Source organism: Brachionichthys hirsutus, unplaced genomic scaffold, assembly GCF_040956055.1.
Source record: "Brachionichthys hirsutus isolate HB-005 unplaced genomic scaffold, CSIRO-AGI_Bhir_v1 contig_819, whole genome shotgun sequence".
Lineage (NCBI taxonomy): Eukaryota > Metazoa > Chordata > Actinopteri > Lophiiformes > Brachionichthyidae > Brachionichthys > Brachionichthys hirsutus.
The window spans coordinates 1-20647 of record NW_027180493.1 but is presented as its reverse complement, the minus strand read 5'-3'; the positions used below and the strand labels follow the sequence as shown (position 1 = coordinate 20647).

General features: G+C 44.3%; 2 protein-coding genes across 2 annotated transcripts; one reads left to right on the top strand and one right to left on the bottom strand.

Moving 5' to 3' along the window:
* The first annotated feature begins 2707 nt into the window (after positions 1-2707).
* Positions 2708-3967, top strand: LOC137915568 (homeobox protein zampogna-like). Its single transcript, XM_068758768.1, has 2 exons — positions 2708-2969; positions 3480-3967. The coding sequence occupies exons 1-2, from the start codon at positions 2708-2710 to the stop codon at positions 3965-3967; spliced, it is 750 nt and encodes a 249-aa protein (XP_068614869.1).
* Positions 3968-13415: 9448 nt separating this feature from the next.
* Positions 13416-18347, bottom strand: slc25a28 (solute carrier family 25 member 28). The gene is made up of 4 exons (XM_068758769.1): positions 17860-18347; positions 16205-16433; positions 15409-15465; positions 13416-15027 (listed from the first exon to the last, which is right to left on the bottom strand). The coding sequence occupies exons 1-4, from the start codon at positions 18184-18186 to the stop codon at positions 14477-14479; spliced, it is 1164 nt and encodes a 387-aa protein (XP_068614870.1). The 5' UTR covers positions 18187-18347; the 3' UTR covers positions 13416-14476.
* Positions 18348-20647: the final 2300 nt, after the last annotated feature.

Sequence of the window (20647 nt, the reverse complement as noted above, 5' to 3'; positions counted from 1 at the left end):
AATCACTGATGTTAAAATGAAAAGGTTTTACAAACTGAGTGACACGAGAGACTGCGTTCTCCTTTCAATATGCGTGTGTGTGCGTGTGTGCGTGCGTGTGTGTGTGGCTTGTTGGTTTATTAAAACACTCTGAAACTACAGTAAACAAATGTAATCGATTTATACCTCAGTGTTATTTTATTTTATTCCCTGCAGTGATTTGAAACACGTCTTATCTAATTTCAACCACGTGGATTTTGGGCAGGAACCTCTAATAAACTGATGTCCAGTTTATCTGCTTGTAGTTTCTCATCGTCTCAAACCATTTCTCACGCAGAGTAAATCTTTTTTTTTTTCTTCTTCCTGCTTTGTGGTGGACTTTGGTCTGAGACAAGAACCAGAAACAGGGAGAATTTAGAGGCGAGCTAATGTCCGGCCATGGATTCAGGGATGGACATAAACCAGACGAGCAGCATCCTCCGGGCAGAGCAGATAAACTCAAAGAGCTTTCGATGATAAATATTTCTCTCTCAATGCGGGACCTTAAAATATATGATCTGAAAATGGGAAAAAAAGGTACAGCATGCTTCTATAATCCAAATATCACGACTATACTACTACTATATAATAATAATATAAAAGACATCCTCACATGCGCGCATGCGTGCACGCAGACCCCTGATTGAGGATGGATTTAAAACACATTCACCTCCAAGGCATCGAAGGCGCAGACACCGTTAATGGAGAAGACTGGCAACGTAAACAGAGTGTTTGTCTCCTCTGATGGCTCCAGCGGCCACTTCCCCTGGCTACCAGGACATACCTGGTGTCAGCTCTAAGTGCTGCAGCCACTAGTGTAAATAGAACTGGCGACAGGACGGCGTTGCCTGAGGACGCGGCCTGGACGCTGCTGCTCTGACGGAGCGCTGCGATCGTTATCGTGAGCTTCCAAAGATAGCTGCTCCGCGGCTCGTCGCAGCGCTGGCGTGGACTTTCCCAAAGTTTTCCCAAAGTTTTCCCAATGGAAACCACTCAGGGAGCGCTCAGGAGAACCATCGCTCGAGTATAAAGAACACGTGTCCAGAAGAGATGGAGTAGGTGCCAATTGCCAAATTAAAGGCATCCGGTGGTTTCATGATACCAAAATAGCCCAGACGGTTTTTTTATTTTGGATGCCATTATAATAAAATAGAAAACAAATATATTTATATTTTACTCAACAGAGATAAAAAATAATACGTTGTCTTTTATGGACATTGCGCATGTCCTTCTGATCGTAGAACCGAGACAACATTGTGGTGTTGCGTTATTTAAATAACACTGACTTATTAAAGTGCTTAAATTCTGCTGGAGTTTCACGCCTAAAATAAAGGAAAATCCTTTGACACATCAGGTAATCAATAAACCTGAGTGTTTTTTTTTGTTAAGTATTTAAGAAATGTAAAATTATTACTTTTTTTTTACTTTATATTGACGATCAAATTCAAAATTAAATCGTATTTATACTCTGGCAAGTCTATAATTGATACGTCTCGAAAGATCTTTTACATTTTTTTTGTCGAACACAAAGTTAAATTCAGGGACAAAATCAACACTCCAGTGAACGAGAAGAGAATTCAGTGACTAAAATACCGGCTCTTATACCGGATTCCGAATTTGCTGTCAGTCATCACCAAGAACAATTTATTCTCAAATGGGATCTTCCTTTTCGCGTTTTGACTCGTGGTGATGACATGTCGCTGTCTGGACTCCTCTGATGGTGTCAGAGCTTCGACGTCTCCCACCGGGAGCTGCGATCTGTGGCTGTCTGGAAGATTTCTCTGTTTAGTCAGAGGAAGAAAACAAAACAACACAGAGGAGGCAGATCACGGCATCTGTCATCGCGACTTATCAATAGAGGACAGGCCTGCGCGTGCAGGAGTGTGCGCGCCCGCGTGTGTGTGTGGGGAGGGGGGCGCTCACCGCTGTCCTTTCTTTTAAACTTTGGGAACAATGCACCATTACCACGCGGCGGCGCTACTCACTTGCTTGAGCAATGCAGAAAAAAAAAACAATAACTCAGTAAAATTGTGCTCAGACTTTCAAACCCGCCTAAATCTCTATTAGAAAATATATAAGAAAAATGCATCACCGTAATCCAACAGTATAAAGAATCACATGTTTAATGCTGTTCAGAATAAACAGTGGCTTGAACTACTCTAATTAAATGTTTTGGAAATGGAGCTGCGTTTTACGCACAAGATTTTCTATAGGTTGACACATAATGTCTCAAGTGTTCTAGCATAATTTACATCTACCCGCTAATTTGTTTGAGATATAATTGAAATGTTCAAGAAGATGGAAATACTGCTAATCTCCAAATAAAAAAGGGTTTAAAATATGTGGAGTTGATATTACGACGGAACGTCCGCGCTTAAAAAAAGGCTTTTATAGACTCAGTGTCATTAGTCTTTAATCAAAGGGCACCTTACAGGAGAGGAGCAGCGTGACGCTGGGCGGTGCGAGGGAGGGACCAGCACTGACAACAACCCATGAAGTGGAGCTGAGAATATTACCAAAGACTTTACAGTTCCAGATGCAGACAGTCCGACGCAGTTCACCACAATTTAATTACCATAGAGATCGAATCAGTGAGGACTTCTGCTCTCGAGATTCCGATCTCTTTCTTGATGCCTCCAAATCAATCACACGCCGGAGTCGGGAGACGATCCACGCGCGTATTCTAATCATGACGTTGCATTTTTCGTCCTTCTCTATCAATGACATCCTCACCAGACGCGACACTCAAGGAATCCACGGTGCCAGGAGGACCGAGGGGCTCCGTGCGACGAACAGCAGCATCCATCCACGACTTGGCGGGACTCGACTCACCGACCGGTCTCTTGAAGAAGAGGAAAAGAACCGTCTTTACGCGGGGAGACTTCCAGCCGATCTCAGCCTGAGCGTGAGAAACGTCCGATCTGAGCTGATCACAGCCGAGGAGAGAGAAGGTGAGCAGTTTAATCCCGAACAACAAGAGTCAATTCACACTGCGCTAAACAAATGCGCACTAGTTTAGATTATCCTTTTGTACACAATTGCACCTTTTCGGTGCACATGACGGATAACACACGTAAAAGAAACAGAACGATGCATCGGAAACAGAATTCATTTGTCAATTTTCTTTTTTTAAAAAGGCTCATAACAGCAAAATCACGTGCGTTCATTTATGATTCCTTTAATGAATCCAGAGATTTTCTGGAAACTATTTGGTGAATTTGTGTTAATTACATTAAACGTTATCAATAGGCGTAACTCGAATGTCATGAAAGTGGCACATAATAAATCAGTAATCCTGATGGATTCTGGCTTTGTGCGGGAAACAAAACGAGAAAAGCAAAAATTGTATCCGTTTTGCAAAACGTTCACTTGCATTTAATCAGGAATGCTTTGACTTTCTGAGTAATCAGGATACAAGATGAAAACATTCTTTAAATTAATCTCTTTTCCTGGCTCTGCAGACCCGCAACGGGACGAGCAAGAGAAGAAGGAGGCGAGTGAGGAGGAGGAGGAGGAGGATGGATATAATCACGCCGAGGAGACGATCAGTTGTTCAACTGATGAGCAGCGCTTCACTTCCAATCCAAAGAAACGCTCCAGAGCGGCCTTCTCTCACGCACAGGTCTGCGAGCTGGAGCGCCGCTTCATCCAGCAGCGGTACCTGTCAGGACCTGAACGGGCCGATCTGGCGGAGGCGCTGAAACTCACAGAGACCCAGGTGAAAATCTGGTTCCAGAACCGGAGATATAAATCCAAACGGCGTCAGATGACGAGCGAGCTGGTTGCACGCAGCCCACCCGAAAAAGTAGAAGTGCTGGTGAGGGACAGTCAACGGCAGCGCCATCAGACCGGTGACGCGCAGCTCCAGGCCTACCAGTACTATCCCTATCTGCACCGCTGCTGCCAGGCATGGAGCATGAACAACGGGCATTATGGAGAGATGCTCTGACTCTGAGGTCCCCTCAAAGAGAGAAAACACGACGTCAATCAGTGTCTTGAATTAAGGCGCTGCCAGCGTGTCTGCGAGGAAACTCGATGGAGGACAGTTGGATATACCTGTATCAAAGTTTCCTTTTCATTTGATATAGGTAATAAAAAAAAGAATCAAATATTTAAGTCTTTGCCAGTAAAGACTGTGACATAATGTAATGTGATCGCAGAGCTTCGATTGATCATTTATTCGTGATCAAAGTGACAGCAATATGCGATTTAAAAAAAAAGCTTTTGACTTGTTTAATTTGTATTCTACCAGCCGGCTTCATCCATCAACCAGTAATTTATTTTCTAATTAATGCACAAACTGAATAAAGAAATGCAACGGGATGGCAGATTAATAACAGCAGCAGCAACAACAACAACCATTAATAATAATTAACAATAATAATTAACAATAATAATTAACAATAATAATTAATAATAATAATAATAATGATAATAATAATGATACTAATACTAATACTAATAATAATGATAATAATACTAATAATAAATACCAGTTATTTTTATTTGTTTAACAACAGGGGGAAATAGCTGTTTTGGGTGTTACAATAAAAAAAAAACGCCAAAATGTCACAGTTTAAAGGATAAAAAGGTTTTTATACTGAACATCATTTAAATGGTATTCTAAATTTAAGTGCCCTATAAAAAATATGTATGTTTTGGAATTCATTGCATAATTAACTTTAATATCTTAATTTTACACATGCAGTTCAAACATTATTGTTGAAATAACACTGAACACACCCTTCAGAGAAATTTCACCATATTCCAAGTGATATATTATGAATTGTTCATTTTGTTTTTTTTTCTCAAATATTAGTAAAATCTGAATTTAAAAGTGTAAATATAGAAATGGATAAATCAGGCTGTGCGTTTTTAGGTGACGGTCCCTGACAGGTTTCAGCATGAGCCCATATGATCTATCTGTGGCTTTTATTCCCTCATCATTGACTGCCAAGAGCAGCCCATTTTAAGCAACGAGACAGAACAGAAAGGAATCCTGATTTTATGCAGCCCCAATGAGACACAATGGCTTGTCTTGATGTGCTAGACGCATTAAGACACCTTGACAGCTTTAGTAGGTATTTACTTTCTTTATGAGACGTCTTTATTGAACATGAAACTCAACATAACACCAGGTTTATGGGTCCAACAGATAAAGAAGCAGCTCGGCGGGGCACAAACAGCATGAAAATACAAGCTACTCTATGCTTTTTAAGACAGTGTTTATGCGGAAGCACAAGGAACATCAATTTAATTCCAAATAAAGAAACACAGACAGTTTTATGATAACAAAACTGACAATTGTTGTGTGTTTTACATTTGTGCAAAAGAGTCGTGCAGGTCTGTTGCTGCACGAGTCAGAGGCGGTCAATAGACCGTGGAGATGTTCCACCATCCTGCAAAAGGCATCGCACATGAATCACGCCTCACTCAAAAGGCTTCGCTGTAACCCTCATCCCGCACATCATGGACACACTCCATGGAAAAATAAAAGCATCACTCCTGAATGTTTTGACACAGAGATAAAAGGCGTGGCCAGAGATGTAGAAATAAACGCATTTATGAAACATGTTCAGCGACACACACAGCGAGAGTGAACAGAGGAGAGAGAGGCGCCGTTCTTACTGCGTTAAACAGGAGGGATATGTGAAGTCAAATTGCTGTGGCTTCAGCTTCACCTTTTTGCTTTGGCACAGAGGATTACCTTGTGCCACACTCCGCCGCCCAACCTCATTTATCTCTCATATCACAACAACACTTCAAGCTATTCTAAGTGTTTGAGAGTAAAGAATAACACGTCGCCTTCAGGCTGTCTGCCTGCAAGCCGCCAGCGCACCATTCATTTATCTCTGCCCACATGCACACTCAGATGGATAAAACTATACGCAACAGTGAAGGCCACGGTGTTGGGTTGTTGACCCGAGGTATGTCAGATTGTGTGTGTGTGTGTGGGTGCTCTGATTATTGCCATTGTGCTAGTGAATAGCTCCTTCAGTTGTTGCTGCTAAGCACAACCAGATCAGATCTACCTGCAACCAGTCTCTGCGATGCCACGCTGATGTCAATTCCTGAAATGTCCAGTGGAAAAGCTGAACACAGGAGGAGTTTACTTGTAATTCTTTATATAAGTATTTCTGTAACTTCAACCTTTTCTGCCTCTTTTGCTTTCTCTTCCGAAACGTACGCTTTCTTTAAAAGCGGCCTGACCCTCTGATATGTTTCTTGCATGTTCTTGCCAGACAGCTGCCGTGCCTTCTCAGACATTGTGTATCGGGCCGTGGAGCAGAGCTGCTGGTGTAGAAATATGTGAATCTGGAGTATGTAAACATTAGGAGGCATGCTGTAGTGTATTAGCATGCCTTCCTTCCAATAGCCTCATAAAGCAGAGAGACTAGAGAGAGCCAGGCAGGCAGGAGAAGGTAATTCCCTGTTTGTCTTGTGTGGCTGCAGAGTTTTCAGCTGTGAGGAATGCGTTGAGAGGTGGGGTCGAGGAGAACGACCGCCCTCTCCCATTCTACGCTTGGATGCACGTTTAAGATGATCTATTGATGGAGAACTCTCACAGGCCTGCTTGGCTGAAACTACGCCTGGATTTCTGACGTGTGTGTGTGTGTGTTTTTTTGTTTTGTTCCATCAATCCTTTCCTCACGGGCTTTGTTAGTTTAAACAACAGCGTCTTCACGTAACTGCACGACAGGACGGCACGTTGGAGCTGAAACCGCCAGCAGAACCAGATTTAGAATTCAGACGAGAGCAGGACAGGGAGAGGCTCTCAACACGGTCCATGTACAGACAGCTGCTGATCTTGCAATCACAACCAATACCAACAGCGAGCTAATGCTTTGTTTGTGGGAAATCCCTGGATTGGTGGTGTGTGTAGGTGTGTGTGTGTGTGTGCTGTTAATGCGTTGGCCCTCAGCACTCGTAGGGCAGGACTCAGGAAGGAGCGGGGTCACGGTTAATACTTCTGTTTAAAGACAGATCTGCTTCCCTTTGACCAGGCCTATCTCTCTCTCTCTCTCTCTCTCGCTGTCACACACACACACACACATGCACACACACACACACACACACCCCCACACACACACTATGAATAATCCCAGCCAGAGGACTCTTCAGGTTTGTTCCAGACACTATTAGCAGATAGCATCAGTGGATGTAGGAATGTAAACATTTACAGTAAAGCCATAAGACATGACCCCCCCCCCCCCCCCCCCCCATCACACTGCATCAGCACTCAGATGTCCCTCGGGCTTCAGAAGAGATTGGACCTTTGTGAACTGATTCTGCGTGATCCGCCCGCCGCGTTGTTCTTCTGAGCGATGAAGCTACCGGTTATTCCTGTAACACGTCAGGATGGGAAACGTGGGACACAATGCAAGCATCTCTTGATGGATCTGACATCTAAGACGTTTTGGGCTGATCACAGAGCAGCTATCGCAGCCCTGTTGTCGTGGATTCTGTATGTACAGGAGCAGAAGAATGGCGAGACCCCCTAGGAATAATAACATGCTCATTATAAGAAAGCAACACTGCACACATGTTGTGTGTCGTGTGTTGTACGTGGTGTGTGTGTGTGTGTGTGTGCGTGCGTGCCCATTAGGCGAGGAGGCAACTATAAGGCGAAGCACAAAAGTAAAGCTCACAGAGGGACTGGAACATTTTACAATCACACCATATATCCAGTATTGCAGTTCTTCTCTACATACTTTTACACACTTTGCAGTGTTTCTGAAACAATTCCTATAAATGCTGATTTCTTTAGCACACAGGAAATCAGTCCATCAGTTGTTGAGGACGTGCCGGTGTCCATAGATGAGCTGCTGCGTTTTCCGTCCTCATGTCTCCCACACACCGGCGCAGACAGACACACACTCCTCCAGAGGCAGCCGGAGGAATCCAAATGTTTTAATTAGCCCCGATAAGCAGAGACAAGGGGAGCATTGAGCAGCTCCGACACACAGACGTCTCCTATCAGCGGGCTGATAAAGGAACTACTCAGTCCCACTTTCGGCCTCTCAAACGTCCCTCCTCCGTCTCCTCTTCCCGTCTCTGTCCCGCTTTGCCAAAGAGAGAATCCAAAGTGTCTTAAACCTCTCCGAGGCCTGACTGTTGTTCATCCTCTCACCTGCTTGCAGTTTGACTTCGATCTGGCTCGGCTGTGTGTTTTTTGTGTGTGTGCTTGTTACTAGGGGTATTGCCCTCCCCATGGTACACTCCACCTCGCCACATTTTTAGCATCTGCTTCATCTGCTCCTCAGACCACATCACTAACTGAACAGGAAGAAGAACATATTTCACCAGGCTACAGGGTTAGGGTGCAGACAAGACCCCCAATGGCCCACATGACCCCCCCATACACACATACTTCTGTGAAATATAAAGTGGACAGACACTCCCTGAAGCTGTCTGTCTGGGGAAAACAGCATTGGACACGTACTAGCACTTAGCACTTATTACATGGAGAAAAGGCAGAAAGAGTTCCAGATGAGACATGAAAACAAGAAACGTCAACACGAATGATGGTTTCAGTATAAATTGGCGTTGATGAAACCTGCCATTTACAAGTGCGTGATGATAACTGTCTGGTGTGAATTCCTGAGTGAGTGAACGACGGGGTCGCTGGTCTCGTCAGATCAGTTTTGTGCCGAGCTGGAAGGAGTAGCAGTTAAGCTCATTTGACAGCAGCGGAACAGCTTTCTTTTCCAGCTCAAGTTCAAAGGGCAGGAGGAATGTTTCTTCCTCGGCGACCCTGACTGCACCTGTGTTGCTGCGGAACCCACAACTGTGCATGTGAGAGATCTCGCCTGTCCCATTGACATACTTCAGTTGGTCTCAGGCTGTGTGTGTGTGTGTGTGTGTGTGAATTGCAAGTGAGTCTTTGTTCTTGGACACGTGCTTGGGTGTGTGTGTGTGTGTGTGTGTGTGTGTGCGTCTGAAGGGTGTGTCAGGAGATTGTATGACCTCCTTCACCTTTGGGAGGAATTTGTCACAACATTAAGACAGAAGGAAGGAGAGAAGAGAGAAAGTGTTGGACACCTGCAATCTTCCATAACAATGGCGTAGTTCATCAAACCCTTCCAAGGTTACACTCCCAAAGGCCCAAGTGAGTGTGAGTGTGAGTGTGTGAGTGTGTGTGTGTGTGTGTGTCCTCAAGGGTGTACGGGCCTTGCTTTGAACATGAGAGTTATTGGAGTTGCTTCAATTAGAGTCAAAGGCAGATGAAATTTTCACTTTTAACAGAATCACCCCCCCCTCCACAAAAGCACCGTAGTTATTAGTTACGTTTTTATTTTTTTTCTTCCATCCTTACCCTTTGGCGGTCTGCTCACATCACAATATCAGTTTCTCTGCTACTGGAGCTTTCCTCCTCCTCCTCCTCCTCCTCCTCCTCCTCCTCCTCCTCCCTCTGCCTACTTTTCTGGCATTTTAGGATAAACACTTGGATTTATTGCAGAGCTTTCAATTCAATGCAAATTTTGCATTTAATGGGGCAGGAAGCAAAGCAAGATCCTGTGTTAAAGCACACTCACAGTGCAGCCACATCACGTCACGCCATAATCATGTCACATTACCTTACAGACAGCCATGTGATGATGATGATGATGAATATATTTATTAGATAGAATGTTAGAGCAGTACAAGTAGTCAAACAGTAGCATGTATTACAGTACAAGTACAGTGAAACACCCTGTCTCAGAGGAGCAGTTCAAAAAAGCCCTTGCGGTCTCGTTTCTGTCGAGGGTGTGAATGAGTGAGGGGGGCGTGTTGCAGTGAGGAAGTGACATCACTGCATGCTCTTTAAGCTCCAAATGTCTCAGCTGCCCTTCATGCATGTCACTGTTGCCACTTCTAGTCCCACCACCTCCACCTCAGCAGGTTCCAGGCGAGGGAGTCAAGATGTTTGCTCTTCACTCCCCAATATACACAAATATGTGGGGAGTGAAGAGGTCAGAGTCGAGATGCCAGACTTAACTACGCTCTTCCACTGCAGTAAACATGAAATAATTATGGGCTGTCTGGCTTAATGAAAACAGCCGCTTCCGCCTCTGCTTCAGCTCTGACCCCGCAGTGTGCTCCCGTGCGTGTATACGTATTTGTGTATTACTTGTCGTCTTGTAACCTTAGCGGCGATTGTGGGAGGAAAGTTTCCCCTCCCCGACTCATTCTCTCAGGCGATGACGTGAACGGTTCATCCAAAGTTTCCGCAGCACAGCACTGTGGGAGAAACCCAATCCATAACTGGGACAGTAATATGATCGTCGCTCTGTGATTTTGATAGATTGATGCTTATCCCCAAGTCACATTTTGCTGTGCTTCATAGTTCAGTCTGAGCCAAGTCACTTTGAACAGTCAAGAAATGGATCTTAGTCTCATTTGAAAGCATAGTCTTTCAGACAAGTTTGCTATAAAGTAATTTTGATATAGTCCTATTTGCACTATAGTTAACCCAAGACTTGATGGTAAAAAGAAAATCATTCCTTTAAAACTAGTAATTAATACAGCAACCTCAGAAATATAATTTGTCTATTTTTTTCCCTCTGCCCCAGCAGACGATCTATTTTCTTACATGCCCTATCACTCTCGCATTTTTACCTTTATCTTGTGCCCTGACTTGTGGAAGATCTGCAAGTCAGGGCACTTCTCTTTCAGTATTTGAAATCTAAAACATTTTTTTTTTATCTGAATAAGATTTGTGTTTCATCTAATTCTGTCACGGCTCAGCGCTGGAGCCGCTCTGCTGCTTTGGACTCCAGTGTGTCCTTATCGTCCCCTCCCAAACACTCTGTATCTTCCCCAGAGTGGGGGAGGCTGCAGCCCAAGGGATTATTAGAGCAACAGCTCCTTCGTCCAGCAGCAACCTCAGGAGCGTGCGATCACAACTGTGTACATCCCTGTGAGCTACACGATGAGCCCGCGATCACACCTCATCCATTAGCTGCTTGCTGGGACGGGACATTGCACTCCATCCTCTCTGACTCTGAAATGCATGTTGAGCGGTGCAGTCATGATGCGGTTTAATATACGGAGAGAGATCTGACGAGAGAAGCAACACAACGGTCCTTATTATGTGAAAATTAAGTGAAAGTGAAATGACTGCGCTTCAAGAGGCCCTCAGGCACTCATTCCTAACCAAACCTCAAACGTGTGTGTGTGTGTTTGTACAATGCAGGTGCCTGCTGTAAGGGGCTTTGACTGGAGGCTTGAGTTTCCAAAACATAGACTAGACTTACAGCAACACACAAGGGCGTGTATGAATGTGTGTGTGCAGCAGCTTCATCAACTCATATAGATATATTCCACCAGACAGAGATACATGTAGTGTGTGTATGTCCAAATAGAGTTAGAGACAATCGCCTTAACCTAGTGATACAATCAGATTAAGGACCCAACAGTTATCTCCTCACCTCCTTCGTGCCCGTGTATCTTATTCTATGGCACATTTGTAAAGTATATAATAGTTATGGTGTAACTGCAGATCATTACGCTCCAGCAGAATAGTACTCAGTGTAATTAGAATGGAAGACCTCTGTTAAGAAACATGAAGCAGCAGCTCATGTTTGACGCTAGAGTGAATCATCAAAAGACAAATCCAGATATTTGTCCAGTTCGTCTTTACTCTCTATGTGTGATGAGAACAGCAGAAGAGCCTGATGTAGTAAACACAAGATATAAATGCATACTAGTTAATGAAAAACGGATAAAAGGACAGATTATATGTACACACTATATTTGGATTTTTTAGGCAATCCAAAAACATCGGGTATGGATGTAAGCCTTAAATACTGCTGATCACTCATTCTAGTGTGTGTGTGTGTGTGTGGTTTAGTGTGCAATAAATTGTATTTCTCTATATATTTACACTCATGTATACATGTAATGGATTTACTATTACCTTATCCATGCACAAATACATGTGCAAAGTAATAGTAAATACACGACTTACTGTGACCTGCAGCAGCACAAGAACTGTTATTACTAATAACAACATTGAGGACAATAACGTGGCACATTTATTTGTTTTTTTTATGATCCTTGGAAATAATGGCAACTCCTGAATCATCTTGGCAAGGAGAAGCTCTTTAGTCTGAGCAGCAAAAAGCAAAGACAGCCTAAACACACTATTGGAACTATAACCGTGTTATTACATGTATAATGCAGGTTAGCATTTATACTGAGGGAACAGGATTATTTTCACAATGACTGATCAATACTTGACATCTGGTACAGTCAGAAGGAGATCCAATACACACACATTGTCCTAACATATGGAGGACAGTACATCAAGCAGAGCATCCTACCAACAAGGACAAGAGGTTTGGGTTCCCACAGGCCAAAAAACGTTACAGCTGGGCTCCACGGCTCCACGGCTCCACGGAACAGGGCTCCAAGACCCCCGCGTCTTATCTCGATGTGTTTATCTGCACCGGAGACTGAAGTCTCTTCTCCTGTTGGGTCAGCAGTAAAGAAACTGCTAGAGATCAACGCACAAAGGTAAACCCGGAGAAAGAACTTTGCGACTCAAATGCTAAATAAATCCAGGAAAATGTGTGGGTTGTTTTAACAAGGTCTAATTGTCAATATGCATTATTATTATTATTATTATTAAGGATGCAGCAAACCTAATATGCAACGGAAGAATACGTTTGCTTCCAACGGCAGCAAATAAGAGAAGAGAGGTCTCCACACACACACACACACACACACTCTTTATTCAGCTCTTGCACAGAGTGATAATTTGTGGCAAATACCCAGACTAAATTGTTTACTCCTCTCAGCCTGCTGAGCTCTAGTGGAGGCATGTTCCGTCACTCTCTCCCACACAGACTGGAGGCACAGAGATGCCCAGTGTGGACCGAGGTCTGTATTCTACCACAGTGTGTGTGTGTGTGTGTGTGCCATTTCAACCCATAGCATTCCAGCTGTATAGTAAACGCCGTCAGGCGACCTCTGGTGACATTCATCCACATCGACTCCGTGGGCAAGCTGTAGCTGCATGGCTGGACAGCAGTACAGCGAAGAGCGACGCAGTACACGCGTACATCGAGACAGTGTGTGTGTGTGGGGGGGGGGGGGGGGGGGGTGAGGTCATTTTTCCACCAAGGCCACACCCTCGGTGGATACTGAGTGTTATTTGTATATATTTTTACATTTGTTGCTGACTATATCTGCGTTTTGTGAACATAGATTCTGCTGAAGCACCAAGCCTCACTGCTTGTATGTAGACCACGTGCACTTAAGTTAGTGTTTTCAGTCATCAGGGTCAAAGTTGAACTCTGCACCTGTGTTTAAGACAAAACAACACTACCTGCCTCAAAGTAAAAAATACCTCAACGGGCACATTGGGATTCTCCGTGTGGTTCAGATGGTGGAGCAAAGAAAACGGCTTTCCAAACATTAAATCCTTTTATTTCACTTCACCAATTCCAACAAAGTAAATGCTTTTGCCCATTAAATCTTTTATACGTCTTCTTCAAAGTACCTTCTGCTGACACAGCATTTAGAAACGGTTCGAGGAGAGCCCCTATCATCCGATCAGCAGGTGGGTGGAATCCTGCTGCTCTGTTTTTATTCAACACGGCCAATTCAGTGTTGGAAACAATCAGACATCAATCAATAGCAATGACAGCTTCCATTTCTGTGTACTGAGAGTTGGTACAGAAACAGATCCTGCAGCATCAGCACCTCCTTGATATGCTAAAATAAATTCTTCTTTTGGGCTTGACTATTGATAACCTTTGGTGTTGAACATTATCAATCCTCGGTAAAAAAAAAAAAAAAGAAAATAAAGAAGAAACCTGACAGTGACAGCTGATGCACAGAGACGTCATCTCATTGGTGCCCTGGCCTGCTCTAACACATTCATGGCATTGATGGTGAATGTTTGGATTACAGGGGTGCTGATTTAACATGTGGTCAAAAACAAAAAGGGGACTTCATAATATATCAACTATAAAATTCCATTTATGGACTCTCTATCAAAAAATAAATATATGCATTGAGAACAATTGTTTTCTCCGGTCAATTTGCATCTAATCCTTTACATTTTTCATGTCAAAACTATGTTCCATCAGAGTAATTAACGCCTGTGTTGCTGGGATGTAAATATAAATGTAAAATTTATGTGGGCAAAAATCAAACCGAAATGCTGCGACAGGACAGTCTCTGAAGCCGTCTCCTAGTTAACAGAGTGACAGTAGCGCCCCCTGCTGACTACACCCTCCAAATCAAAACTTGGACAGTCACATTTATTGGCAAACTCGACAACCAAAGCAGTCAGTAGGCTTAAAATGACATGGCGAGCTACTTCTAGATTACGTAGATTCACTATCTTTGCCTGCTACGTCTGATGGGGCTGGGGCAACTGAGGGGTACGTTAGTTAGACTCTATGTGCGTATTGAACGTCTTCCTCTCGCAGGAGGGGAGAGCTACATTAGAGGAACTCATCTGTAGCTAAACCTCCGTGCGCGCCGTTCTTCTCTTGCTGTGCTGGTGCTTGGTGAGTCCGCACTTGAAGAACTCGTAGACTGACCAGCTGATGGCCGTGGAGGGCATCTGGTAGATGACCCTCGCCTGGACTCCCCTGAAGAAGCCCCGCAGGCCGCCCAGCCTGTACACCGTCCGAAAGGCGTGGGCCAGGCCCGAGGTGTGTCTGTGGGCTCCTTGGCCTTTGCCAGAGGAAAGGGAACCGCCGGTCAGAGGCTCCTGGGTGTTGAGCAGGGTCTTGCAGACGTCCAGAGGCGTGGTGGCGGCAGCTGCGATGGCCCCGGCCAAGGCCCCAGACACCATGTGGGATGAAGGGTTGTATTGTCTGTGGGGGTTGAGGAGCTCTTGCAGGTACTCGTAGGTCATGAAGTGGAGCGCCTGGAAGGGTATGTTCATGGTGAGCTGGGTGGTGTAGCTGCGGTAGAACGCAGCAAGTCCCTCTTTCCGACAGACGGCGTGTACGCAGTCCAACACCCCACGGTAGGGCGAGTTGTACATCTGCAAGCGCTGCTTCACAACTTAGCCCGACGTGGATGGGGTGTGATGAAGGAGATACATTCCAAACATGTCCAGGGATGCCAGTGGCAAAGTTAGGAAGGAAAAATAAAAAAAGACATTGGTTAGACGTTGCTGATACTAAACCGTCCTGCAAACACATTTAGTCAGAACCTAGTCATGTTAGCAGCGCTGGCTCAGACAGCTGCTTCCTCTCCAACAGCTGCACCACGACCTTCCACCGGCTTATCCTAGCAGCTGCTAAAGTCAGTCCGTGCAAGGCTAAGGTCCACATGGGAGGACGGTCGTACCACATGAAGCACCTGCCCGAAAGGTCTACTTTGCAAACACGTTTCTGGAGATGCTCTTCCGCTTGTTTTGCAAGACCAAATGTCAGCCCTTACCTTCGGCGGGGTTCATGACCGCATCGTGAAGCAGCGTGGCCACACACCCGGCGGTTCCTGCAAACAAACGAGGAAAATAGAAGACACTGCAGCAAAGAGGCATAAACGGGGGGGAAAAAGAAAAGGCATTTAACTTTTTGGATTTCACAGTCTTAATCCTAAAAAACCTACAGACGTCCTGCTGAATACGGAACACGTCATAAGAGAACTGGGGAATATTCTGAAAATTACATGAGCTTTAACGAGAGATTAAATCCAGTCCAATCAAAGAGACCGAGCCCGAACAAAGAGCGACACCTGGTGGACAAAGCAGTTCACTGCTCTCTTCTAGGAAACTAAACCAAACCCAAGGGGCTTGAACAGACGGGACCGAAAGAGGAGAGAGCGGGTAGGATGGGAGAAAGAGGACTTACCAGGCCTCCCACTAAACTGGAAAACAAGGAGGAGACAGAGTGAGGAGAACAAGGAATAAGGAAATGCTTGACATTCAGAGTTTGCACATTTCATCTCCGTTTCGTGTTGTCATTTTTCTGACCCTGGTATTTCCTTATAATGTTCAATAGTAACTACAAAACACCACTTAGATGGACCACCAGGCATTTCAGGACTGCTCAGATCGCATCCCCACTACATCCAGAGGAGGCTGAATCACACGTAGGCCACACTCTTGGTTGGTATTAGAGTTGAAGCTGGATCAGCCTACGTTATGAGCTCAAAGTTAAAACATCCATGCATGATCTGCACACGTACAAGATACGTCACTGTTTAAGTGTGTAGGTGCATGTTTTCTTGGTACCATTAGCCAAATGGCTGTTAGCCCCTGGGTGAATGGCATCACTTAGAGTCTTTTTGAGTTTTTCATAGCAGGCAAAATAGAGCGCGTGTGCAGGCCCTGCCCCTACGGCCGTCGCATTCAGCCCTCTCATTGGTCGCCAGGCTCCCTCTGTGGCTACGATTCGGCAGAGAGCATCCATCACATTCCTGTAGCGGGCTGCAGGGTCAGGCTGGAGACTCTGCATCCGTGTCTGGTCGAGAGGAGAAAGTGGGGTGCACGGTTCAAGTCAACAATACACTCTATTCCAGGCCAACAAGGCTTTACGTTTGTTCTACGGCCAATGAATTTGATTTAAAAATAGAATGGAATGCATCAGGTCTGGTAAATGCAGCAAAAGGTCTTTCACACTCACACACACACACACACACACACTGAATAAGGGAAATGAGGTGTTTGTGCACATGCATAATTGAATGGACGGAAGTATGGAGTTACACGCTCCAAGGTCACAAGAGGACATAAGCTGACTTCCTGTAAGCCTCTTTTCCCACCGTCCCTGAAGCACACCTGCCCCTCTTCCTTTCCACGTGCACACAGAGATAAATGGCAGATCATATAAACAGCATTTCAAACGACAAGTGCACGAGATCAGTGCTCCAAGTCAACCGCTGTTAGCATTTGTACTTGAACAGGGTCAGATTAAGTTTCCAGCCCAGTGTGTGCACGCGGGCCATAAACCACCTCATACCAGTCCACAGCGCGGCGACGGACCGACGGCCCGAACGTGAGCCGTTTAAGGGGAGCAAGTATACGATTCAAGTATACACTTCATGTCTGGTGTGAAATCCCAATGCCTGGCTCTCTGGCACAACGGAGGAAAGCTATTATCGTTCATTTCACAAATGCATGTGCTGCTATTGTGCGTTTTCACCTGTCTGTGACCACGATGCGTTTATCTCCGGCATGTTTGCACCTGTAGAGGCCAAATGACCTTTGTGCTTAATACAAACACCGGTTCTTCTCTTCGGTCAAAGAGTAGCTCAGTTAAATATATGTTGTTATAAATATCCTGTATTAAAGCTTACAAATGCAGCACATCTTTAACAAAAATACAAGTTTAGGGAAAGTTAAGGGAGCATAAATGTACACTACATTTTATTCAAACCCCTCTAAAGGTGCGAGAGACATTGTGACACCCCAGGTGTAAATACATTTCTCTATTTTTTTCACCATTATGCCGTCACACGAGTTACTTAAAACTACTTTCACCTCTTGTTCGTGTAATTTTGACGTTTACGCAACGTTTTGCGTTTGGAATAAAGGTTTCCCCTTTCGGTTTAAACTAAAATGCAAGTTGCATAATTCCGTTTCGTTGCATCAACACCAAGCGGCTAGAAGGGAGGACCGGTATTGTGGCGTGATGCTGATTGGTCGTACTGAAGCTAGATATGGTAAGCTATTAAAGCTAATAAATTAGCTTGTAGGAAACGGGACGCTAATTTAGCCAACTGACCTTGTCGCACATTCGGCAGCGTCTGTGTTAGCCGAGCAGCTAATAGGCTATGCTAGGCTATGCTAACAAACATGGTGGCTCCTAGAGCTAACAGTACACACACACACAAACAGAGAACATGCTAGGTAGTGCGGGTAGCTGGTTAGCCACTGAGCTACGCTACCTTGACGCAGTCGATGGGGAACATGAGGCAGTGCTCCATGATGCCCGCCACGGCTCCGGCCACCATGTGGGTGCCGGTGGAGGCTCCCTGCGGCAAACCCTCGTAGTCTGGTTCAGAGTCCTCCGCTCGTGCATCTTCAACGCTGCAGATAAAGTCGACGGTCTGTAGCTCAGTTTCCCCTCCGATCCGAGGCGTCAGGGTCCCCACGATACTTTCCGAAACTCCCCAGAACCTTCCGCCCAACCACCGAACTTCTGCCCCCGCGGACGCACCAGCAACACCGGGATCATTGCCTGTAGTCTCAGCTGTCATCCGACGTCTGCTCATAAATCCGCTGCCATGAAGAAAAAACAAAACAAAAACACGGGTAATGTCTGAGGTGCACCGACTCCCACCGTAAAGTTTCACGTTCCCCTGGGGGGGGTCCACGGATTCCTGCCAACAACGCTATTCCCTCCCCACCGCTATATTCCCCCAGTCATACCCACTCAAGGCCATGGCGGACAAGTACACGACACGGGACTGAGCCCCGCCGCAAAAGGCCACAATAAGGAAGTGATATCTGATTGGCTACTGAAGCCACCGTCCTTCTCACCTTATTGGAGGATTGATATGCCACTCATGACGGAGGCGGAAGTCTTTTGTAAGAGCGTCTGTGAAAGCTATCAAAAGACAAATAGGATACTGCTGGTCATTCTGAAAGGCAATGGCTGAAATGAAAGCGAAAGCGTTGTGTCGATAGTGTCCTTTCAAGTTATTCGTATCCCAGAGCCAAGCCTTTAAACTTTGTTAGGTCCACATAACAGGGCCTAACAAAGTTAACTGATTAATGTGAACACGGTCAGCCAAAGATGCGTTCACAGCCTAATAAGATAAGACAAGATCAAATCAGATATTTTCTTTATTCATCACAAACTGGGACATTTTGAATAATAATGTAAATTGACACCTGTGATTGCCACGATTGCATAATAAATATTATGTGCAGAATAACTTCCTTCAAAGTAGTTTATCGAGATATACAATTTAATTGCGTCCTTTATTTCCTTTTTACATCTTAAAATGTACATTTGGTAAATAGATTTTAAACATTTTAAACCAAATTTCAGCTAATAACCATAATACCAAATTTAAAAAAAGAATGTAAAGATCTTATTTGTGCAATGATTGATTGTTAATGATATATTCATTGTTTCAATGTCATGATTCATTTTTCTTTCAGTCTTCATTTCTATATTGATGTTAATTTTCCCCATATATGGTTACACTGTTGTTTCATGGGTGAAATAGACCTACTATAGATCTACAAGTTATAATGGGGGGGGGCAAGAAGATATAAACAAAAAAAAAAAATTCTGCACTGTATGAACATTTATGAGTTGCAATGGGAAAATATACAGTTAACTTGAAATAATGTTTTATAATGAAATATAAGCTACTTTAATGCTAAGTGTAATGCTTAGGGCTTTCAGAAAAATGTCTCTAGGACTTCCATCTTCACCAAACAGCCTTTGCCTGGAGAAAAAGAAGCACATTTTTCCAGAATATAGGTAATTGCGTTTTGGTGCGGCACTATAACATAATTGAATTCACTCCTTTATTGTCTGAGAGAGCCTTCAAGGGCTGCAGTGTTGAATTTCTGCCGACCAAGGGGAATGAAGTGTTAATTTCTGCTTACAAGAACAAAATGTCCTGCTTCTGATCTAGTTAAGGTTGATTGATTTATGTCAACAGACACTTCTTAAAGGAAAACCAAGCAGACATCATATCAGGATAATCTTTCTTTCCTGAAACTAATGCTACTCTAATACACCAGGGGAGCGGTACGCTCGGTCCAGCTGGATCACTATTGCACATCATTTCATTTCCTCTGCCAAGAGAGTGCACATATATTATCTGCAGGAATTATTTTACACTGTCTAAGCAAAACATAGTCAAAATCTGCTTTATACAGGCAAGATGAGAAGATAACTTGGTTAGATTCTGCTGTGTTTTATTGTTTTTGAAACAATCAACACCCTCCCATTCTTCAATCTAGACCACCTCCCTTTGGCTTCTACCTGGGCAGCCCGAGGCTCACTGATGATCCATGACCTCTTATCTTATTAATGCATAGTTAAGTGAACCGCAGAGCCGATGTGACATCTTCAACAGCAGTGCTAAGCATCCAGCCCGTCTGAGAGCTCATCTTAAAACTCTTAAAGTGGACCCTTGCCTTGAGATGATTTGTGGACACATCCAAATTAGCTAAAAAAAAAAACCAGGTCTTGAAGTTTTGGATTATTAATCATGCATCACACATTATATGAAAAAAACCCTTCCCTGTGCTCTGTGGTGCATGCCCCCCCCCCCACCCCCCCCCCCCCCCCCCACACACACACACATGTAAACAAGTTGGTCACATTGCATTCTGCAAATATTAATGTTTATATAGACTATGGATAAAAGGGTAAAAAGGGTAAACATCAAAATCATAGTCATTCAGAAATGTATTCAGAAAATCTTTGGCCATTTTTTAATCCTACTGCTGTTAAGATATTATATTATATTATATTATTACACACCGTAAATGGACGCCTACTCTGGAATTAATACATTACTTCATTCTGACCCTAGCCTTGATGATAAATCTTTGAAGAACTGCAACCATGACACAAGGCTGAATTAAATGGTACAACTGCTCCACCAAGTGGACAGACGAAGGACTTCCAGATAGATTTGTCATGCCGAGATTCACTGTGAGTGTCCCAATAAGACTCTCCAGCTGATCCAGAATGCTGCTGCACGT